At 37.5% G+C, this 25658-nt stretch overlaps 1 protein-coding gene across 1 annotated transcript in view; it reads left to right on the top strand.

Moving 5' to 3' along the window:
• Positions 1-25658, top strand: part of LOC150076325 (carnitine O-palmitoyltransferase 1, muscle isoform-like) — a 429351-nt gene that overhangs the window by 358578 nt on the left and 45115 nt on the right. The window contains exons 17-18 of the mRNA XM_090387587.1: positions 10238-10322; positions 14058-14222. Of these exons, the coding sequence (XP_090243713.1) occupies positions 10238-10322; positions 14058-14222 (250 nt within the window). The remainder of the gene's footprint in view (positions 1-10237; positions 10323-14057; positions 14223-25658) is intronic.

The raw sequence follows: 25658 nt of genomic DNA, 5'->3' as shown, positions 1-25658 counted from the left end.
ATTTAAATCCTTCGAGGGCATCCACCCTGTCCTTCAAGCTCTCATATAAGACCATAACAATGCCGAGTTGGCGTCTGATTTCCTCGCACTCCTTGCATCGTGCACACAAAGACATGACATTCCCCTTGGCAATATCATGTCCCGTTCCTGATTGCTCCACAAACATCAAACAAGCAGTTTATTTCAATAGACAGTGATTCAGAGGACAACCGTCCCCTTCAGTTCTCCCTTGAGCCACAGGACTTCCACTAGTTTCAGCATTTTGCTTTGCTTTCTTGCACCATGCAGTTATTACTAATACTAATAAAGGAGGTGATGTTCTCATATATTTTCTTCAAAATCATAATGTATGGGGTATCTGTGCCTTGTCTTTCCAGCCCAAAACATTGACTTATGCTGTATGGAGTCAAATGCCTTTTTATTATTCATAATAAAGGCATATTGGTGTTTTATATTCATTTGCTTTCTCCATTAGCTGTGATATTACATGAAGGTGACCCATAGTTAAGAATCCTGTCCTAAAGCCATCTTGCTCTTTCGGTTGACTCTTAACAAGTATTCTTTCTAATCTGTTAGTAATGACCCTTGTGAACAACTTGTAGATGTGGGATAACAAGCTAATTGGTCTATAATAGAAATCAGAAATTTTCTGATTTCTGTCTGTTTCTCCCAATTTTAACAACTCTACAGTAGCTTCATCTTCCCCTGGGGCTTTCTGATTCTTTATATTCTTCAACACATGTTCTACCTCATCAGGAAGGATATCGGGTATGTCGTATGTGTTACTAATTTGTGATCCAACTTCCCCACTGCTGGCATCATTCCCTCGCACCTTGTATAATTCTCTATAGTAGTCTTCTGCTATTTGAATTATGCCTTATCTGCTATTTATAAGTACACCATCGCTATTCTTCAGTTTCAGTATCATTTGTCTTTCTGTGTTACTGCCAATGGATGCTGATTTAAGTCCTTTGTTTTCCCTTAATGCTTATTCTACTTTTCTTGTGGTAAATCTTCTTATGTCCTCTCTGAGTCTCTTTCTAATGGCTTTGCATAACTCAGTATACTCAATTTTCTTCTTGTTAGTGTTTATCTTGCTCTTCATTTGTTGTCTTCGGTTCATCATGAGAAGTGTCTCTTGACTAATTTTTTCTTCTTTGGATTTCTTTTTCCCTATAGGTTTCTTGGGCTTTATCGCTTTCAGAAATTTGTAATATTCCTCATTGATATCTTGATCCTGAACAGTCTGCAGAAGTTCAGACTTGTGCTTAAGTTCCAGTACATATTGCTTTTTCTCCTCTTCTGTTATCTTAAAGACCTTTGTATTATTTACTCGGCAATTTTTTTCCTTTCTATTCTTACATCTATATCAAGTTTGCATCTTACCATTCTGTGATCACTTCCAACATTTACCTTGTTCAGGACAGTAAAATGATTCACGATATATCTTCTGCTAGTGAGGATGAAGTCTATTTCATTAGTTGTTAATCCATTTGGACTCTTCCATGTCCACTTTCTGTTCACCCTTTCTTGAAAAAATTGTTGATTACTGACAATCCTCTAGATTCTGCAAATTCCATAAGTCTTTCACCTCTTTCATTTCTTTCACCAATTACAAAATTTCCTATAGTTCCCCTTTCTGCACTGTTTTGTCTCTTTTCAACTTTAGCATTGAAGTCCCCCATAATGATAGTGTAGTGGATTTTCTGCTCATCTAGAAGACTCAATTTCAGTGTACATTTCTTCAACCTCTTCATCATCATGGCTCGATGTTGGTGCATAAATCATTATAACCTTTAGCTTGTACCTCTTAGAAATCCTGAGTAGTAGTCTTGACACCCTTGGTGATGTACTTTTGAAATCCAAAATGTTGTTTTTTATATCCTTATGGGCCAGAAAGCCAACTCCACCTTCGCTCCTTTCACTGTTTCCATTGGTGTACAGCAGATTTACACTTGAGAAACTTATAAGTGATTAATTTCTTCTTCTTGTTTTAGCCAAATCGATAATATTCCAATTCACATTTTCTAATTCCTTTTCCAGCTCTAATATCCTGTCTTCACCGATGAGTGATCTTACGTTTTAACAGGCCAAGTTCAGTTTCGAACTTGGCCTGTTACAACGGTTAGCCTTGGCAGGCTAACCGGACTTTTCCTAAATCTTCTGTTATAGAAAGATATTGGATCCAACAGTGTTCTAGACTGTCTTATAGCACACAGAATGCCTGTTCCCCTTTAAGCCCCGTAATCCACGTACCATTGAAGAATTGAAAGGTGAAATCACTGTTGCAGTAGAGATTATCTCCAAAGAAACACTGGCTTCAGTTGTGGTAAACATGTCAATGTTGGTGAAAAGTTTTTGACCAAGGCCGATATACTGAATATGATTTTGCTTAAATAATGAATTACCACGTCTTATGTGTTTAATGACATCAATCCCATCAATGCCTTTGCAATACATCAAAAAATAAAGGCATTCAATCCTGTTGAATGTTTTGTTGATGATCATGTACACACCATAGAATGGAATACAGCAAAGGTGTATTGCTAAAAAAAAAAAATAGTACCAGAACGCTTGTTCTGCAGAAGACTACATGACAAAGCCACCTAGACTGTACAGTAACTGACTCAGACTTCAGACTCACGATTCGTAGAACAACCAGTTCTAGTATTCAGTTCATGGCGAATCAAAATGCAGCGTTCGCAGGCATCACAGTATATCTCATTCGTTGGATCTCTTCATCTAACACATTGTACTTGAGTAAGAAACGTTCAAGTTTCATTGCGAAATTTATATTTTTATTTTTAAATTAATTTTTAAAGAAATCTATTAATTTTAAAGATTACTATTAATATATATTTTTAGTAAAAAGGTAAAGGTAAAGTGCAGCCATTATCAACCCACTGCAGGATGGAAGCCTCCTCAACAATTCATGCTGAGGGAAATGGACCATAATCTGCCACTCTGGTCCAGTGCGGATTGGCAGATCGACCGTATTCAGTTCAGGGGCTTGAACCCCGGTCTACTCAAAGAGCATGTGCTACTGCACTCCCACTCCTGACCACTCGGCTACGGAGGCACTTTTATATTTTTAGTAGAAATAGGCAAAATAGATATTTTTTCCTCCCCTTTGATTATGCCATTGTTTCATAATATTAGGCATATAAATTTAATGATTTTCTATTATGATATTTAGAAAAAAGTACCGAAATGTTGTTCCGGTGCATTCCGGCCCAAATGCACCACTGGAATACAGTCATTTCTACTATAATGTGGTACATATGTTCCTAAAAATCTCATCTCTGTGTTATGGTATTTCACACATTAAAAACAACAGGGATTATGGGAAAAATAGGGATCGAGCAGAGCACTCAAAAAAAAAAAAAAAATTGGCAATTTGGTAAAACACTAAAAAAAAGTTAGAAAAAGTTAAATAAATAAATATTACAGTAAATATAGCACTTTATCTTGACAAGAAATGAAGTTTGCTTGATTGATATTTCTATTCACTGACATTTCCTTTTTTTTTTTTTTTTTTATCGTAAAATTTAAAACAGTAAAAAAGATAAGCAATCAATAATGACGAACATGGGATGCACAAGTGAGACAAGTTTACGAAGCTCAAAAAATAGGAATGAAGAGAAGATTCTGAAAATTTATGTTTTTTATATGATTTTCTGGAAGGGGAAACACATTTCACCATAATAATGTAAATCCTACATTATTCCAGCTATTGGAATTATCACAAATGCAATAAGATCAAGTTTACTATCTGTTATAATTAGAATTAACAGAAAAGTCCAATAAACCAGGTACTGCAAATTGTGCTCCTCTGCTCCCGCTATCACGCCTCATGAAATTTCTGTTCGAACAGAAAAATGTGAGCTCTGAAAACATGAGTCAGCCTGCAATATCACGTTTTATCTTGTGAATACAGTGAATGACAACAGTGTCTCCGACCAATACAACTACTGTAAATGAGAAATATAGCACTCACACATTTGACTTTTGACATTTTTTAAGCTTCATAAACTTGTGTGTATTGCTGCGCAGGTTGCTACATTCAGCTTGGTGCTGGGTTTTGTGTTCACCTAGTGTTACTCTAGCAGACGAAATCACACATGAGCCAATGCCAAAATTGGATTATACTTGCATTGTTCCCCAATATATCAGTCGCGTTGGAGCAAATTTGCATTGCAAAAATGCACATTATAGCAGAACTAGTAACAATATACAGTAAACTCCAATTATAAGAGTCTCACTTCTAGCACTACCCTGTTTTTAATACACTTTTCTTCTGGTCTGGTGAACAATCATATGAAGTGCCAGCATTTTTTTATGGCGTAATGCTCCTCTTTAAATGCTTTCTTGCTTGTGTTGATGTTAATAAGGTTCCAAGAACAAATAAATTCAGACATAACTCTGCTTCCTCTTGATTTTTGGCTTTGGGACTAAATTCTGGGAATTGTTAATTTTGCAGTTTTACTTCCTAGAAGGCATTCTTGGTGCAGATAGGTGATGTTTTTTTTCACATTTAACTGAAATCTGAGGGTACCACTCTTTACAACTCAATGTCTAGTTATTCATTGTGGCATTTTGATACACTCTCCTCAGCTTTTTTTTTTTTTTTTTTAATTCAGCACCATTTGTTCACTTTTCTTACTGGTACAGTAATTAGTATGTTCCCCCCCCCCCCCACTTTGTTTTCCTGGTACAGAAGTAGTGTGTTTTTTTTTTTTTTTTTTTTTTTAGTGTGAATTTATATTCATAAAATCTTTTTAGAATTTTCATTCTTTTTAAAGCAAAAATGAAATAAAAAATGGTTGAAGGTGCCGGTAATAGCAAGAGTAGTATGTTAAGTGTGCAGGTTTTATTTCAAATATTGATGAAATATAGTCTCCAAAATGGGGGGACGGGGGATCCTGTTTATAATGCTCTCTGGAGCCAATCCCTTTGAAAATGCTATAACAGGAGTTTACTGTCCACATCTTTTGATAGTATTTATCTTCTTCCCAGTAAAAAAAAGTTACAATTATTAACATGGTCTATAATGCCCCCACTGTTATCATCATTGCTATTATCATGTCCCCTCTTTACAAGGTGATGGGTGGACTACATTTTTTTGGAATATTCTATTCAGGCCTGGAGATAACACCTAAAAAAAAAAGACAAAGCTTCTGGAAAGGATTTAGAGGAGGGCAGCCTGTTTGGTGATTAGTGCAATGTGATGCACTTATGAGGAAAGACTAAGGTGTGGGCTGTAGAGTTTGAAAGAAGAAATGAATAAGGGAGGTTTGTTCTCCCTCCTTGGTGAGACATGAACCGGGAGGACACAAACATAAAATCTCATGGAATAACCGAAGATTGAATCTTGTGAAGTTCAAATATGGGTAGTAGACTGTCAAAAATTGGAATCAATATAAAGCAGAATGGGAACATTATAAATATTCTGTTTTATATGAATTATTATTATTTTATAAATTTATGTTTGGCTGATACAGAAAAAATTCATTTCCTTGCATTATTCAGCCTTACTAATTCTAATACTAGACCACTGCTTCATCACAACAGTGGTTACCATCACCCTCCTTCCACATAGTATGTTGAAGGCCTGGGTTAAAATCTCATCAAGATGATGAAATTTTTATGAACTCTTTAAGTGGTTGGTTGGTTATTGGGAGTTTTATGGCACATCAGCATATAAGGCTATTGTGCGCCAAGCTTTTTAAGTGATGCAGCAAAGTTAGCCTTAGGGGTTAGAATTGCATGGGCCAACCATAGAATACATGGTCGGAATACATACTTTGGGAAAAAATACATACTTTGGCATACTTAGAATACATACTTTGGCAAAAAAAAAGTAAAATAAAAGCAACACTGTGCACCCTATCCATAAATATGAATAGCAATGTTAGGCACTGATCTGCATGAATGTCTCCCTCAAACTTAAAATTATGCTGTGGCATTGGAGTATTACTGCGCAATGATACATCATCCATATCTACCCGTTTTCCATTGCAATTCTGTACTGATGTCAGTGTCCCGGTTATTGTCCCACCATAAGACTTGTCATTCAAAATTCTCTTGACTAACTTTATATTTGTTAACAGGAGAGACTGCTTCTACAGGGATGGGATACACTTAAATAGAAAGGGTGCAAGAATGTTTGCTGATGCTATCGAGGCAGTGTTAGGTGGGTCGGAAAACTGCTAAATTGGGGGGATACAAGGACTAATAGATTAATAGTAGCCACTGGCAGAGGTGAAAGTGATTCTTGCACTGCTTCCATTGGAATGAGCAGCAGCTTGGAAAATAAGATGCAGGATATTTCAGAGACTGCTGGGAGTCATTGGGGTACAAGTAAACACATGGGTTGTGTTAGGGTATCTAAGAAAAAGAACAGGTGCATGTATACTTGCGTGTACACCAATGCTAGGAGTTTGGTAGATGAATTTGAGGTATTGCTCAAAGCATCAAAGGCGGATATTGTTGGGATATCAGAGACGTGGTGCCACACAGATATAAGTAATGCAGAACTGGAATTTGGGGAGTACAACGTCTACAGAAAGGATAGGAAGGGAGGAGGGGTTATGCTATTAGTTAAGAAAAACATAAAATCCAAGGAAGTGAAGCCAGTCGACATCGCTGGACAGTGAAGCGTGGAGTAAGTTTGGTGTGACATAAGCATTGGGAGATCAAAATTGAGAGTAGGAGTGTGCTATAGGCCTAATGACTCTGATGAGTATAATAAGGAACTGTACAGGGAAATAGAGTGGGCCAGAAAATTAGAGAGTCTTATAATGGAGGATTTTAATTTCCCAGATATTGACTGGAATTTGTGGGTTGGTCACTCACAAACTAGCAAGGTTTTTGTGGATTTATTGGTTGATTGTTTTCTAAATCAGCATGTTTGGGAGGCAATTAGAGGGAGCAATACTCTTGATTTGATTATCATAGTGATTCTTCATGCATTAAGAATCTGCAGATACAGGAACCACTAGGTGGCAGTATTCACAGTGTGCTAAAGTGGGATTTACTCAAGGAGGTAACTACCATCAGGGGTAAAGGGAAGGATTATTGCTTTCGTAAAGGCGACTACGATGGACTGAGACAGTATTTAAATTCTATACAGTGGGACAAACTGATGATGTTACCAACAGCAAACTCAAAATGGGAAGCATTCAAAGAACTTATCTTGGACGCTAGTAGGCTTTACATACCAACTAAGAAATATTGTTCAAGGTTCAGGCCTAAATGGATGTCAGATGGATACACATAAATTAACTTGTGACACAGAAGCCTATGATAGATATAAGTTGATCTGTAACCAAGTTACAAAGGAGGTTAGGCAGGCGAAGGCAGATTTCGAGAAATCTTTGGCAAGGGATGCAAAGAAAAACAGCAAGGAGTTCTTATGTAAACTCTAGAAGGAAGGAGATTAATCAGATTGGTCCACTTGATATCGATGGGTCAACTGTTGATGATCCTGCTCAGGTAGCTAACAAACTAAATTAATATTTTGCATCTACATTCACACATGAGAAGTTATTGAGGAAGGGGAATGCCATAGATGAAGCAAACACTGGCAGTGAGCTGGATGATCTTGTAATAATTGAGAGTAAAGTGGAGGAGAAATTGTTGAAGATAAATACAAGAAAAGCACCTGGGGTGGATGGGATCTATCCAGTCATATTAAAGGAGGCAGCAAAGGAGTAAACAATCCGTTAGCCATAATTATGAGAGCTTCCTTGGACTCAGGGGAGGTACCCACAGACCGGAAATGTGCAAATGTAACCCCAATTCACAAAGGAGGATCAAAGGCTGACACCAGTAATTATAGACCTGTGAGTTTAACTTCTGTTCCAGGAAAATTAATGGAAGCACTGGTTAAAGAAGCACTGCAGGATCATCTTGACAAGAATTCAGTTATAGCTCAGACACAGCATGGTTTTGTTAAGGGAAGATCTTGTCTGACCAATTTGATTGGATACAATGATGTAGTCACAAAAGAATTGGATGCAGGGAATAACTTTGATATTATATATTTGGATCTTAGAAAGGCTTTTGATACTGTTGCACATGGAAGACTGCTGCACAAATTGGAGCTGGCATTGGTGGCAAATTGTTGCTATGGATAAAGAGATAGTTGAGTGGCAGAAGACAGAGAGTGGTAATTAATGGACACTGTTCATCGTGGACTAATGTTATTAGTGGAGTCCCTCAGGGTTCAGTGTTGGGTCCATTGTTGTTGTCTGTATTTATAAATGATATTGATGATGGTATATCAAGCTTAATGTCTAAGTTTGCAGATGATACAAAGGTTGGCAGGGTTGTTAAGGATGCTACTGATGCTATGCTGCTGCAACAGGATCTGGAAAGGTTGAGCAGATGGGCTGAGAGGTGGCAAATGAAGTTTAACATTGACAAATGTAAAGTACTACATATGGGAAACAGCAACCCCAGAGCAACTTATCAACTCTGTGGTACTACACTGACAGTGGTAAAGAATGAAAAGGACCTGGGGGTAATTGTGCAGGCAGATATGAAGTTCTCTGAGCAGTGCAGATGGGCTGCAAGAGTAGCTCATGGTGTCTTATCAATGATATACAGGAATTTTTCTAGCAGGGATAGGGAGGTGATCATTCCCTTGTATAAAGCAATGGTCAGGTCGCACCTTGAGTACTGTATACAGGTCTGGAAGCCTCATTTCAAGAACGATGTAGAGCTGCTGGAACGAGCACAGAGAAGGGCAACAAGGTTAGTGAACGGAACGAAGGGCAAAGAAAGGCTTAAGTTTTGCAAATTACAGTGTCTGGAGACTAGACACCGGCGAGGTGATCTGATAGAGGTGTACAAAGCCTTGAATGGTTTGAGCATGCTCAATGCTGATGGGATACTGCCTCTTGCTCAGAATAATCACCTGAGAGGGCATAAATTCAAATTGAGGAAAGACAGATGTAGGATAGATGTGCGGAAATTTGCCTTTAGCCAGCGGGCAGTTGGTTGGTGGAACAGACTTCCATCCCTTGTTTTGGAAGTTGATAGCTTAAATAGTTTAAGGCTCAGCTGGACAGGTATTTCGAACGAATGGAGGGGTGAAGTGGACGGGTTTTTTTTTTTTTTTTTTTTGGCTGATGCTGCATAAGCTTGCTTTCTTGCATCATATGCCTCTACTAATGCTAATTCTATTCGGTGTTTTTCCTTTTGTTGGATCCCTTTGATTCTACAGGTACTATTCATTAACAATTTCTTTGGAAGCGAGTCTGCCAAAATCACCTTAACTGCATTTAATATGAATATTGTGTGGTGAAATTCCTATATTTCTATTTCTAGCACCCACAAATTTATGCTCACCATGATAGTACCCATTGTTTATTTATAGTAATATGGTGGGCCACATATTACAGTGCCCTGCATAGACAAAGGCAGTGATACTACATAAAAACTTTAGTTTACACAGTGCTGTATCTATCCCTGCCTTTATAATATAAATACAGATGATGAGTCATTTTCTATATATATATAAATGGAACATAGCGAATGGAATAAAGGGTTGGAAAAAAGCTCTTACAAAGAAAGGCTTAAGTTTTGCAAATTACAGTGTCTGGAGACTAGGCACCTTCAAGGTGATCTGATTGTGGTGTATAAGGCCTCGAATGGTTTGAGCAAGCTCAATGCAGATGGAATTCTTCCTCTTGCCCAGATCAATCGCCTGAGGGAACATAAATTCAAATTAAGGAAAGGCAGTTGTAGAATAGATGTGGAAATTTGCCTTTAGCCAGCAGGTGGTTGATTTCTGGAACAAACTTCCATCTGTTGTTGTAGAAGTGGATAGCTTAAATAAATTCAAGGCAGAACATTTGGAGAGAATGGATGGGTGAAATGGGAAGCTTTTTTTCTTTTTCTTTTTTTTTTTTTTTTTTTTTTTTGGCTGATGCTGTATAAGCTTGCTTTCTTGCATAATATACCTCTGCTAATGCTATATGCATCTGTATGCTGTATATTGGTTGATTGATGAATTTTCTTTGCTTACCACATATTTTTGTGTTTTCAGTTTTCATTTATTAACTGTATTCCTATAATGCATTTTACTATTAAACAATGTTATTAAACATTGTATTGAACTGTACTCAAAATAATACTCTTCTGATATAAAAATTACAATTGAACGTGAACTTTTTCAGATTTATTGCAACAGTTAACATAATACACAGATTTTCATTTTCTTTATAACTAGATATACAGAAGAAGGTAATACATGTGGAATTGTGTCAGTAGAGCCAGTACCTCCAGTTCATTTGAAATGGGATTTGGATCCTGAGGTGTGAGCATACAGTTTTATTGGATTATAAATAAGCTGTTTGATTTCTCTTATTAAAAGAGTTACAGTAGCTGCTCTTGATTTTTTTTTATCATTTTGTTTGTTAGTATTTTATCATCTTAAGCCCCTTTTTATGGTGATGACAAACATGAACGTTATTAGAATTTTTAATACTTTAATACCATGAAAGGGTTGAAGCTTGAGAAGACAAAAGATATTGGATTTTAATTTTTGAATATAATTTTCACAGAATATACATATGAAGGTTTATTTTTTGTTTTGTTATTTGGTTTTTAGGAGCATTAGCAACTAAGGCCATGTTGCTCCGGGGATATGCGGTGGTCATTCCCTGACTGTTTTGCATCCTCCGTATTTGGTGTTAACAGGGTCGAACCACTGTCTAATCAAGAAGCGTGTGCTACGCACTGCCGCTCCTGCCCACCTGGCTATGGAGGCACATATGAATCAAGATTGTTTCAAAAAAACAGAAGTAGGAGTAAATGAGGAAGAGGAAAAATCAGTTCAGTGAATTAGAAATTAAAAAAATTATTTTAATTATTTTTAATTTCTATCTAGGTACCTGTTTGAGTGGTTTTGAAGAAACAGGTTAAATTACAGATTTAAAATCAGAACAACAACAATCATCAAAATATATAGAGAAAAGATATGCTTTATTCCATATCTGAGTGATATTTATTTTATTTTTATTTTTTATATTTTTTTTATGTAAACCCCAAACACGAGAGGTATTAGAACCTATAGTACTTAGTACCATGCTTGAGTTGGTACTAAGTTGGTTGAGAAGATGAATGAAGATATTTGTTGACATTGGACTTGAACTTCTGTAGACTGTAATTTTCAGAAATACGTATGAAGGAAGGTTGTTCCAGAAAACGGCAGTTGAATGAATAAACAAGGAAGATGAAAAGTTGGTTCTGTGAGTTTGAAGTTGGACAGTAAATGGATGTTCGCTGATGGTGGCACGTGTTCGGACTGTTTTGAAAGAGGGAGCGGGAATTATAGAAGCCAATTCAGAAGAACAGTTCCAATGGAAATATCTGTGGAAGAGGCATGCAGCAGAAACAGTACGTCTATGAGATAGCGAGTGGAGAGACTCTGTTAGAGATGAATCATTAATTAACCTAACTGCCCTCTTCTCAATGGAATCAAGAAGCCTGAGAGGTTTTGGGGGCACCAGCCCAGATGTGGGAACAATATTCCATGGCTGGGAGGATTTGCGATTTATACAGTCAGCAGCTGTTTGGAAGAAAAGTAATGGCGGGAGCAAAAGAGAAAACCAAGTTTTTTAGATGCAGAGGAAGCAATATTTGTAATGTTCTTGTGCCAAGAGAGATTAGAAGTAAGGGTAATCCCCAAAAGAGATACATCAACTTGCCTAGAAATCGGAGTGTCACCAAAGATAAGCATAGGAGCAGAAGAATCCTTTTTGTGAGATATAAGGCAGGACTGAGTTTTAGAAGGACTGAAATCAACTAAGTTGCCTTTGCCCCACTGGAGAATTACCTGAAGAATGGCATTTAAGGAATTGGTAGCAGATTTTCGAGAAGTTGAAGCTGATTGAGCAGGGCAAGGTTTCTCAAAATGGAAAGTAGAATGCAATGTGCTATCATCAGCAAAACTATGGATAGGATTTCCAGTCAATGGAAGAAGGTCATTAACATACAAGAGGAAAAGAGTGGGGAAAAGAACTGAACCTTGGGGGACACCGGCATTAGTGGAGAAGTTAGAAGACAGAGAGCCATCTACCATCACCCTCAGTGAGCGATCAGAGAGAAAACTGGATAACCAGTTACTAAAAACAGTTGGCAAACCATAAGATGGAAGCTTGTTTAGAAGACCTTTATGCCAAACACGATTGAAAGCCTTTGATATATCAAGAGCAACTACTTGTGTTTCACCGAACCTTTCCATTGAATTAGTCCATAAATGGGTAACATAAGCCAGAATATCACCAGTGGATTGACACTGACGGAATCCATACTGGCGATCGTTGATCAGACAGAAGGTTTCTTGGTAGTTTAAGAGTTGGTGGTTAATTGATTTCTCCATTACTTTAGAAAGAGTAGAAGTAATTGCAATGGGACGATAATTGGATGGGAGGGATTTGTCACCCTTTTGAGGAACAGGCTGGATAGGAGCAATTTTCCAAGCAGAAGGAAAAACACCTTTGGAATAAGAAATTGAAAAAAGGCGGCAAAGAATAGGAGTAAATTCAGTAGCACAGGTTTTGAGAACAAGTGGAGAAATACCATCAGGACCTGGAGCTTTCTTAGCATCGAGATTCGAGAAAATCCTATTGACGGAAGGTCACAGGAGGCATTGAATGGAGCATGTTGGGAATAGTGGGAGGTGTTTTACCAGGACCATTAATACATGAGCTGGAAGAAAAATGGGATGCTAGCAGGTCAGCTTTATCCTTGGCTGAAGTGACAACAGAACATTCTGGTTTTGTGGACAGAGGTGGGAGCAGAGATGGGCAAAAGTTGCGGCCAAAAGCTTTGGAAAGAGACCAGAATGCTCGGCTACCATTAGGGCAAGAAGCAAGTTTTCTTCTCTTAGCCTGTTCAAACTCTAGTTTGGACTGATTAATAACTGCCTTACAATTGTTGCGAGCTTTGGTGTAGGCAGAAAATGAAACAGAAGAATTAGAAACAAGCCAATTATGATATGCAACATTCTTCTCTTGAACAGCCTTAGCACATTTATTGTAAAACCAAGGTTTAGATAAAGGACGAGATTTTAACGTGGAGTGTGGGATAAAGGATTCCATTCTCTGACATGATCTGAGCAAACGTTGACATCAGAAGTTTTGAGACAGTAATCTGACCAAGGAAAAGAAGAAAAGAAATCTCGCAGGTCATCCCATTTTGCATTCTTGTAATGCCAAACAACACGAGGTTGGGAATAGCCATGAGATAAAGGCTCCATTCGAGAAGAGACAATCACCAAGTTGTGATCTGAAGTGCTTAAAGGACCTCTCACACCGACCATGTACTTAGGTTTGTTTGTGAGAAAAAGATCAAGCATGTTGGGTGTGTGATTAGGATTGTCTTGTATTCTTGTAGGTAAATGAACAATCTGTGCAAGGTCATTAGTAATTGCAAAAGCTTCAGCATATCGACCAGCTGGGTCGGTGTGACTAGAAAACTAGCTGAAGCTAGCTGGAGTTGTGAACATTAAAATCACCAAGGAAAATTACTTGGTGATTTTCCTTGATTGAAAGGAATCAAGGAAAATCACTTGTAAATCATTCTTCAAACGCTCACTTGTATGCTTGGTGTCATGTGGCCCAAGATGCTGATATACCATGAAACCACCAACAGCAACTACTATATTTACTTCTGTGACACAATTTTGCCATTTTATTTATTTATTATTTATTTTAAAGTTAATATTTAAGATAAAGCAGAAATAACTACTTTTGTATGTTAGAAAAAATTCAGATAAACATTATTTGAACAAATAATAGTTCTTTTAAAATAATTTTTGTTTTAACATGTACATAAATTCATACATTCTGGCAACAAATGTTTTTGCTTTTCCATTATACTTACGTTGTAGTTGGAAGTGAATAACTTCCAATCATGCTACAAGCATCAAAAAAGATATCCAAATTAATACAAAATTATATATTCTGTATATTGAGTTTGTATGCATTTTTATAGTTCTTAAATGAATTCCTTAATAATATAAATTTTCACTTTTTATTCTTTAGTGTCAAGAGGTAATTAAGAATGCAGTTATAGCTGCCAAAACAGTGATTGAAGATACTGATTTGAGAGTATTTTTACATCAGGAGTATGGTAAAGGCTTCATGAAGAAGTGCCGTATGAGTCCTGATGCTTACATCCAAATGGCACTACAGCTGGCATATTTCTGGGTTAGTACACTAAACCTCTATTGGTGATAGTAATTTTAATAATTTTAATCTTACAGCTTAAAGCTTCCAGCTGTGGAACTGAACTATAATACAGGTAGTCCTAGTGTCAAGTATTATTTATTTACATAGCTGTATAAATATAAGCAAACAAAGTTTGCATAGGAAGTATCACTATATTACTTTGCACATTTTGAAATTATTATTTGATTGCATCATTTAGATAGTCTTATGAATAACTGGAAAATGATAAAGAGGTAAAAGTGGAATAGGTGATGCACTCTTTGTGGGCGGGGGTACATCATTAACTATTAAAAACTGTTTGTTCAAGAATGAACTTGTAACAAATTAACAGACTGTCAATGGTATCAACCAGACATTTCAGTTGAAAACTGTGCTGTTTATCAAAAAAAATTCAATTGCAACAAAATAAATAAAAGCTCAAAAAGCCCCCTAGTAGTTTATGTAATATATTCATGTGAGTTATAATATTCATAGTGATTTTTTCCACTTATGCTATACATATGTGGGGGAAGGCCAAAGTGATCTATTCAAAATGCCAAAATAAAACAACAATTACATTTTCATCAATTATTTTTTGGCAGCAGCTATAGTCTTGTTCTAATAGATTCTGAGTTTTATCGAGTTCAGTGAGAATTCCACTGAACTGGATATAATGTACTGCAGCTTAATGTACATTAAGTGGCAGTATATTTTATACGTACATTATGTACAAGTATAATATACTATTGCATTATGTACAGATATAATGTACAGCAAAAATGTGCATTAGGTTAAAGTCAGAGGTATAAAAACCAGACAGTTTAATTGTCCAGTTTTTATACCTTTATTTTTATACACCTAAGTCTAATTTATTTTTATAAATGTGAGTAATTTTTAAGATTAATAACTTGTGATTGTTGTTGAGAATACTTTCTAATAGCCAAACAATTGTATGATTTTCGTGCTTTTGGTAAAGAAATTCTTGAATGTTTATTTGAGATAAAAGTAATTAAGTTGGGTGATTTGGAGAATGTGGGGGGGGAAATGTATTTTTTTTAAATTGGACCTTTTAATATGAGACCTGCAGGTGTACGATTGAATAAGAATTAGAGTACAGTATATTGGCATTCTTTAACAGTGATGTACTATTCCAATTCCAAAGTAAGTAATCAATTTTGTTTGTAAATGTACTTCGTGACAGCATACCAAAATGGGAAAAGCATACCAAAGGAACCTCGTGAGGTACAGAAATGATGAAGGAAACAACAACGACAAAACAGAACAACGGAAAAAAAAACAGTACAGAAGGACTTTATTCAAAAAAAGGCAACATAGCACTGGCTGCCATGATATAGATGCATCACTGCCAAAGATGGAACAAAGGGAAGAGGTGGTCCTCAGTAGGAGATATGGCCATTCCTAATGTCAATGCAGGCTTTCACCGCCTGTCCATACTTAGAACAATGTTGTTGATAAGTTTTGCAGTAACATCGTCCATTCCTCCGTCTTCTGGTTGGTGTGAACCTGCTGCTAGGCATCTCCTCAAAGCGTCCCATATGTGTTCGATGGGATTTAGATCGCGAAACGGGCAGGCCAATCCATACGAACAATGTCCTCGCTTTCCAAAAGCATATCAACAGCTGCAGTGTGATGGTTTGTGGCGTTATCAGCCATAAACACAAACTCGGGCTATTGCACCTCGGAACAGATGCATATGGGGAAGGATTACCTCAGTACAGTAGCATGCACCAGTTACAGTACCACCTTCCAGTATCTGGAGTAGAGTACATCCATCCAAGATAATGCCTCCCAAGACGAGAACACCTCGACTGCCTATCGCTCCCTTTCAGTGATGTTTGCGGAGTGATACCGTGTGTCAACCTCTTGCCAAATTAGCTGACGTCCAGAATCGCTGCTGAGACTGAATCTACTCTCATCAGTAAAGAGTACTTTAAGTAAAGATTTTGTGATTGAAACACTGTAGAAATAGTGTTGGTCCTTATGTTTTGCACACCAGTGTATATGGTGACATATAGCTTAGTGGTCAGGAGCAGGAGTGCAGTGGCACACACTCTGAGTAGACTGGAGTTCAAGCCCTTGACTGATAAATATGGTTGATCTGCCAAGCCATACAGGACCAGCATGGCAGATTACGTTCCATTTTCCTCAGCATGAATTGTTGAGGAGGCTTTCATCCTGCAGTGGATTGATAATGGCTGTAGTTTATATAAATTTAATTATACCCATAACCGGAAACGTCACCGTAAGTTGGTACACGGTGTGGTAGTCGCTGCACGAAGAGCATGCATTGATATACGAACTGTGAGCTGGCAGACATGCACCTAGTGTATGGATTAGCAGAGGGCAATGGACGAGCCACTCAACAAATTTATGGAGAACGCTTCCCAGACAGACATGTACCGGACCACCATTTGTTTGCACACGTGCATCAAAATTCGTGCGATTATGGGTCATTTAGAAGTAACAGGAGTAGTGCGGGCAGACCACGTTCGACACGAACTCCCGCCATGAAAGAAAGTGTGTTGAATGCCATCTAGAATAATCCTACTACCAGCACACGTGCCGTTGCCTCTGCCTTAGGAGTGTCTCATTGCTTGTCATTGTAGTACTACAGAGTTGATACATTACTCTGGGGTTACTGCTTCCTATATGTAGTACTTTACATTTGCAGTGTACAGCGTGTCTGGCATGACGATTCGTTATCCCCCTTTCATCTCCAAAGGGTTCAGTTACTGCTCCCCCAAGATCATCCTGCATGTGTGGCTTTTGCGCAGTGGTTTCTCCAAGAAAGTGTTCAAGACTTGAATTTTTGAGCCTATGTTTTGTTCACAGATGAGGCTTATTTCACTTGGGAAGGCTTATTCAATCAGCACAATGCTCATTTGTGTATATGGGCTCACGGCAACCCACACGTTGTGTGCCCCCATGCGGCACAACATCACTTCGCAATAAATGTGTGGGCAGGTATGGTTGGAGACTGCTTAGTCAGCCCATACCTGTTACCATCCCGCATGAACTCCGCTAAATATCAGATCTTTCTTGAACAAGCTCAACCAGGGTTACTTGACGATGTTCCAGCAAATGTGAGATGCAACATTTGGTTTCAACATGACGGGGCGCCTGCCCATTATGGAAGGTGTGTTCGTGACCATTTGAACAGGCGTTTTGAGCATCGATGGATTGGCTGTGGTGGACCCGTTGCCTGGCCCCATGCTCACCTGATTTATCAAGCCTTGATTTCTTTCTGTGGGGGCCCTCAAATCTATCGTGTATGAATCACCTGTGGAGACGGAAATGGATCTCGTGGTGAGATTCGTCTGCGCTGCTGCTATTGTCAAAGAAACTCCAGGTGTGTTCGACCATGTCCACCAATCCATGCAGCATCGGTGTCACTCATGCATCGCGTCTCATGGTGGAACCTTCGAGCATCTGTTGTAACATCATGAAATGCATCCATCTCGTACTCCATTGTTAATATTATATAAATTAACAAATAAATATATGTCAAATAAATGTTTGCCACTAATTACTGTCTTGTGTCATTTTTGCTTCTTGTGCCTCTGCTACTACTTTCCCGTGACGTTTCCGGTTATGGGTTCCTATGTGATTCACATTCCTTTAGATGTTACCTACCTCTCCTAAAACGTTTGTACCAATATTTTTGAGACACCCTGTACACACACACACACACACACACACACACACACACACACACACACGCACGCTGTATATTTTAGCATCAGGATTAAAAATCACATTGTATACAAACAGTCAGTGGGATTATCAGAACTAAGTTTTAAATAAACACTGATAATTTGCTTCTAATAACAATAGAAATTTTAGTTTTATTGAGATATGTAAATCTAACTCAGTGTCTTTTTTTTAGCAATGGATAAGCATCTTAAAATAACAGCATATTAGCATTAGCAGTAGTAGAGGCATATGATGCAAGAAAGCAAGCTTATATACCATAAACAAAAAAAAAAAAAAAAAAAAGGGGAAAAAAAACCCTTCCCATTTCACCCATCCATTTGCATCAAAAGTTTGTCTAGTTCTCCCTTGAACTTATTTACATTTTCAAGCACCACTAAAATAGATGGAAGTCTTGTTCCAACTATCAACCTCTCACTGGCTAAAGATAAATTTCCACACATCTATTCCACAATTGTCTTTCCTCAATTTGAATTTATGTCCCCTCAGGTCAGTAATCTGAACAAGAGGAAGAATCCCATCAGCATTGAGCTTGCTCAAACTATTCAAGGCCATATACACCTCAATTAGATCACCTCGCAGGTGCCAAGTCTCCAGATTCAGCAAGTCTTTGTTCCGCTCACCAATCTATTGCCCTTCTCTGTACTTGTTCCAGCAGCTCTACACCCTTCCTAAAATGAGGGCTCCAGACCTGTATGCAGTACTCAAGGTGTGGCTTGACCATTGCCTTATACAAGGGGACAATCACCTCCTTATCTCTGCTAGCAAAATTCCTGTATATCACTGACACCATGAGCTACTCTTGCAGTGTGGCCTCACTGCTCAGAAAACTTCATATCTAACTGCACAATTACCCCTAGGTCCTTTTCATTCTCTACTACTCTGAGTGTAGTACTACTGTGTAGTACTACTACTCTGAGTGTAGTACTACACAGTTGGTACATTTAGGCATTTTTATGATGTTCATACAAAACAGGAAAATTAGAAAGATTTTTAAATGCTCTGGGATTTTTCAACTTAAACTTCAGTTGCCACCTCTCAGCCCATCTGCTCAACTTTTCCAGATTCTATTGCAGTAGTATACTATCATTACTTCCATTAAAAACCCTGCCAACCTTCGTATCGTCTGCAAACTTAGACATTAACCCTGATATACCTTCATCAATATTATTGAAAAATACAGAAAACAACACTAGGCCCAACACCGAACCCTGGGGGACTCCATTAATAACATTAGTTCATGAAGAGCAGTGTCCATTGATTACCACTCTCTGTCTTCTCCCACTCAACCATCCATTTATCCATTGCAGCAACTTGCTAGTAATGCCATACTGCTCCAATTTGTACAGTAGTCTTCTATGTGCAACAGTATCAAAAGGTTTCCTAAAATCCAAGTATATGATATCAAAATTAATTTTCTGCATCTAGTTCCTTTATGACCATATCATATTATCCAATCAAATTTGTAAGACAAGACTTCCCCTTAACAAATGCTGTGTGTCTGAACTATAACTGCAATCTTGTCTAGATGATCCTGCAGTGCTTCTTTAACCAGTGACTCCATTATTTTTCCTGGAACAGAAGTTAAACTAACAGGTCTGTAATTACTCGTGTCATCCTTTCCGCCCTTTGTGAATTGGGGGGCGCCTCCGTAGCCAGGTGGGAAGGAGGAGGAGCAGCAGTGCATAACACACTCTTCTTGATTAGACCGGGGCTCGAGCCCGTCACCATCAAATACGGAGGATGCGGAAAGGTCAGGGAATGACCACTGCATATCCTCGAGCAATATGGCCTTATTTTTCCAATATGGAAAAATAATGGAGTCACTGGTTAAAGAAGCACTGCAGGATCATCTAGACAAGATTGCAGTTATAGTTCAGACACACAGCATTTGTTAAGGGGAAGTCTTGTCTTAAAAACCAAATAACAAACAAACAAACAGTGAATTGGGGACACATTTGTACATCTCCAGTCCATGCTTACCTCCCCTGAAGCCAAGGAACCTTTCATAATTATGTTTAGGGGTTCGCTTAGTTGTTTTGCTGCTTCCTTTCTTATGTTTAACTCAATAATTTCTCCTCCACTTTGCTCTCGGTTATTACAAAAATATTTAGTTCCCTACTAGAGTTTGATAAGCTTCTGGCCTCCACTTCCCTGCAGACTTGATGTGTGAATGTAGATGAACAATCGACAGTTTGATTGTTCATCAACAATTGAACCGTCAATATCAAGTGGACCAATCTGATTCATCCCCTTCCTTCTTGAATTTACATTAGTAAAAAATTCTTTCCTGTTTTTCTTTGCATCCTTTGCAAAGATTTCTCATAATCTGCCTTCGCTTGCCTGACCTCCTTTGTGACTTGATTACAGACTAGCTTATATCTACCGTAGTCTTCTGTGTCACCTGATAATTTATATTTTAGAATTTGCTGTTGGTAACATCATCAGTTGATCCATTGTATAGAATTTAAAAACTGTCTGAGACCATTGTAGTCACCTTTACGAATGCCTAAATCCTTCCCTTTACCCCTGATGGTAGTTACATCTTTAAGTAAATCCCACATCAGCACACTGTGGTCACTGCCACCTAGCGGTTCCTTTATCTGCAGATTCTTAATGCATGAAGAATCACTGCCAATAATTATATAAAGAGTATATATTATTATTTTACTCCCTCTCGAACATGCTGCTTACAAAACAATCATCCAATAAATCCACAAAAGCCTTGCTAGTGTGTGCGTGACCAATCCACAAGTTCCAGTCAATATCTGGAAAGTTAAAATTCCCCATTATAAGACAATTTGATTTACTTGCCCACTCTATTTCTCTGTACAGTTGTTCATTGTACTCATCAGAGTCATTATTCCTATAACACACTCCTACTCTCAATTTTGCTTTCCCAGCGCTTATGTCAGACCACACCGACTCAACATCGCACTGTCCACCTATGTTAGCTGGATGCACTTCCTTAGATTTTATTTGTTGCATAACTAACGGCATAACCCTTCCTCCCTTTCTGTCCTGTCTGTACTCATTGTACTCCCCAAATTCCAATTCTGCATTCCTTCTCTCTATGTGACACCACATCTCTGATATCCCAACAATATCCACCTTTGTTGTGTCTTCACCAGCAACTCAAATTCATCAAATATAAAAGAAAAGTGCAACAACTTCTCTTTAGTCCCAGAGATTAATTGCCCAAAAAACACAATAGTATCATTTTACAAATTTCCATTTACCATGTTTCAAGAAATACCGAATGGAGTAACAAAAGTTAATCGGTGACAAAGAAAAACTCCCACTCTCCAAATTAGGATCATTATTTCTATAAATACTCTAGGAACAGTAGGACGAGTTAAACTCAGCTCAAAAGTGAATGGAAAGAAAGTGGTGAACCATCTTTGATTAATAGAATCATTTGTTATATGTAGCATTTAATTGCTGTCTCAGTAAAAAGCCTCTTCTTGATTAGACCAGGATTCGAGCCCGTGACTATCAAATACAGAGAATGCGGAAAGGTCAGGGAATGACCACCGCATGTCCCCAGAGCAATATGGACTTAGTTGCTAATGCTCCTAAAAACCAAAATAACAACAACAGTAAAAAAAAACCCGATGATATAAAATTCGTGTGAAGCTCATTTGAAATGGGCCAAGAAATACTTCCTATAGACTAGCAACCAGTGGGATGTTATGTTCTTTTTATTATGTTATAATGCATTATTGTTTTTTCATACTAGAACTATAACTGTTATATTAGAACTATAACTGTCACAGAGATTTTTAAATTAAGGTTTTAAAGTTTTATTAGATGTCGCAAATTTTTTTGTCCACTAATGCATGTAGAATTTTTTTTTTTTTTTTTTTTTTTTTTTTTGTCCACTGCTGCATGTTTTTATCTATGTGTGCTGGTATTATTTGTGTTCCCTTTTTCCCTCCATTATCTTGAATAATTGAGAGTGCTGTATAGCAGTTTTCACCAGCTGGACTATGCTGCTGCCACCTTTGCATCATCATTATCATCATGAATATGATTCTTATCTTTTTACCTTGTCAGGTGCATCAAAGGGCTTAACATCCTTCGTGCCTTTTCATCTTTCCATGTAGCAAATCACTGACCCCTGTACCCTACTCCAGCTGTAAAGGGCTCTTTTCTGTCCTAAACTTGATTACTGTTCCCAGGTTTATATTTCTGCTAGAGAACTTAGTGCACTTTGATGGTTAGTTCCAATCCATCATCAGGCCAATCTGCACTGCCACTGGATCATTTTATGTCTCTTGTCCAAAGCCTCTATGTTGAAGCAAATGAGCCACCTCTTTCTCTTCAGTGTAAGCAGTTGCCCTTGAAGTATGCTTTCAAATTAAAGTCCCTGCTCAACTACCCCCATGTGGACATCAGTCTTTGAGCCACAATGAGAAAATCTCTACAACACCTATCAAACTTCTAGCTGACCTTTTGGCATTCAGGTTGTTAAATGAACTAAGCATAACGGCAGACAATATTGCCCAGTCATCAAGACAAATCCTTCCACCCTGGCATGCCCATCTTACATCATGTGACTTCTTTATGATCTGGGAGAAGGCTATTACTTTGCTTCACCTAGAGGACAGTTTTCTGACACTGCAGTCTACACCGATGGCTCCAAGTCAGGATCATATGTGGGATCAGCTGTCGTCCTCCCACACAAAACAGTGTCCAGAAAGATTCCACAAGAAGCCAGCATATATACCGCAGAGTTGCATGCAATAGAAACAGCATTTGATCACATCAAAGAGATAACGAATACCAAGGGTATGTGATATATACAGATTCATCAAGCGTGTTACAGACTCTGTTATTGATAAAATGTAATTCTCTTCCATTTCTGTCCTGGATTTGGCAAATGCTTTTTTTTCCCCCTCTAGTTACATCAGAATTTGACATCCACTTCTGCTGGATCCCAAGCCATATTAGAATCAGGGGAAATGAATTAGCTGATGCTGCTGCAAAATCAGCCATTCCCATGGATAATTGTTACCTGTTGGTTCCCTGTACAGACTACAGGCAGATAATTCACATCAAATTATATTCCCATTGGCAAGATGCTTGGCTTGGACAGGCTACAAATAAACTATGCCAAATTAAGTCTGCAATCAAGCAATGGCAGTTCAGTCTACACAGAGTCCAAAGAGAGGAAGTTGTTGTTCTTACTCAGCTACACATAGGTCATAGTCTTTTGACATACTCATTTCTTCTGAGGGCAGATGATCCACCTATATGTGAGAACTGTGAAACTCTTAACTATTGCTCAACAGTGTTCTCCCCAGGACTTATCAAATGGTCGCACTGCCCGGTAAATTTAACTGATTACCTGGCTAAAATTCAAGCAATTCTCGCGGTACTGCTCACTGATCTCGATCAATATTAATTTAAACATACTGTGCGAAGTATTACATTTCTCCACCTGGCTGGAAAAATTTTCTGGAGAGAACACTGCTCGTATTTTTATACAGTGTCCCATTTTTATCAATGCACAACGTTTATGTTTTGTGCATTTTATTAACCTTTACACCCAGCCAGATTTTGTATGACTGAGGCCATTTATCTGATGTTTTTACCTTTTTAAAATCCGTTAACTTATACACTCAGATTTGAATTTAGCATTTTTACATTTGATGTACATTTCCTTGTTTTGACATGGTAACTTGTTTGGGTTACCAAATATATTTTTTAATTTGTTTTTGTTTATCTTGACTTAGCACATTATGGTCTTAGTTGCCAATGCACCATAAAACAGCAAACAAACAACCAATTAATTCACCTTGTCATAATTTCAATATTTCTGTTTTATATATACAATAAACTCCCATTATAACACTCCCACATATATTGACTGTGGAACCAGAAAAAACAGTATTCTTTATTCTTCTGGTCCCAATCCTGTGAAGTGCCATTCATTTTTAATGGCTATGTGCACCTATTTAAATACTTTCCCACATATTGCTTTTTTAAGTTCTCAAGAAGGTTCCATTTGCAAACTTTTCTGAGATATATATATATTTTTATATACAGCAGACTCGATTAACCGGGACACTTCAAGATTCCAAATAAAAATATAAAAAAATACACCAGAAATCAAAAAATTCAAGTAATAACTAGAATAGGTATAAACAGATATTTTGCAAATTGTAAATAAGCGACAAGTGGCATTATAAGTCATCATTGGAAGATTAGTGTACCTATTATCTTGCAATCAATAGCGACAATCATGGCATGCACAAGTGAGATACGGAGTAACAAGCAAAAAAAATTAGGAAAGAAAAGAAGATTCTTACAATTTATTTATGGTTTTTTTTTTTTTTATATATATATATATGACTGAAGATTTCAGTGAAGGGGACATGTTTCACCACAATAACGTAAAAACCCACACAATTCCAGCTATCGGTATTATCGCAAATGCAATAAGATCGAGTTTACTACCCGTTTATAATTAGATGCACGAACAGAAAAAAAAAAAAAGCCCAGTAACCCGGAAGGTGCAAATTGTTTAATGGCAGTGACCTCCAGAAATGTGCTTTAGTAAAATGTGAGTTCGCATGAGGTGATAATAGTGTATTTCTCCCTTAACCCTGTGAAGTTCTTTTCAGAAAAAAAAAAAGAGAGACCAAACGTTTAGTTTGATTTAGTGTGTCGCGTCAATTGTTGCGTTCCGTTGCAGCGCAAAAGGACAAATTTTGTTTTGTTATTTGTCAGGGGTGTCAGAATTTTTTATAGTAATTTTTTTTTTTTTTTGTTTGTTTAGAAATCGCGGAAATGATGGGTAAACGCTAAAGAGTTGCATTTTCAGTTAAACAAAAACTTGAAATTATTCAAAAGTTTGAAAACAATGCATCTGTTAAATCTCTAATGAACCATTATAATGTTGGTGACCAAACCATACGCAACATTGAAAAAATAAAGGGAAGCTATTAGACTTAAAATCAACATCACAAAAAATAAAGAGAAGCATCGTATTGGACATGCGAGTAGTGCGTGGTAAGTTTTTTATCTATCGGCATATTTTTTACTTAGGTTGCTGAACATTTTTTGATACGGTAAGTCCCCGACTTACGCATCTACAGTTTTACGTTAATTTTTTTTCACTCTTTTTTTTTTTTTTTTTTTTTTTTTTTTAGGATTGTAAAATTTAAAACAAACAAAAATAATAAATAAATAAAATAAGCAATCAATAACGACAATCACAGCGTGCACATGTTGCACAAGTGAGATAGGGAGTAACAAGCAAAAAAATAGGAAAGAAGAGAAGATTCTTACAATTTATTTATGGTTGTTTTTTTTTAAATATATATATATATGTGTGTGTGTGTGTGTGTGTGTGTGTGTGTGTGTGTGTGTGTGTGTGTGTGTGTGTGTGTGTGTGTGTGTGTGTGTGTGTGTGTGACTGAAGATTTCAGTGAAGGGAACACATTTCACCGCAATAACGTAAAAACCCACACAGTTCCAGCAATTGGTATTATCGCAAATGAAATAAGATCGAGTTTACTACCCATTTATAATTAGATGCACAAACAGAAAAGCCCAGTAACCCGGAAGGTGCAAATTGTTTAATGGCAGTGATGTCCAGAAATGTGCTTTAGTAAAATGTGAGTTCGCGTGAGGTGATTAATAGTGTGTTTCTCCCTTAACCCTGTGAAATTCTTTTCAGAAAATTTCAGTTTCACT

Source organism: Mastigoproctus giganteus, chromosome 13 (assembly GCF_048544385.1).
Source record: "Mastigoproctus giganteus isolate SK-2022 chromosome 13, ASM4854438v1, whole genome shotgun sequence".
Classification (NCBI taxonomy): domain Eukaryota; kingdom Metazoa; phylum Arthropoda; class Arachnida; order Uropygi; family Thelyphonidae; genus Mastigoproctus; species Mastigoproctus giganteus.
This window is presented reverse-complemented; position numbering and strand designations above follow the sequence as displayed.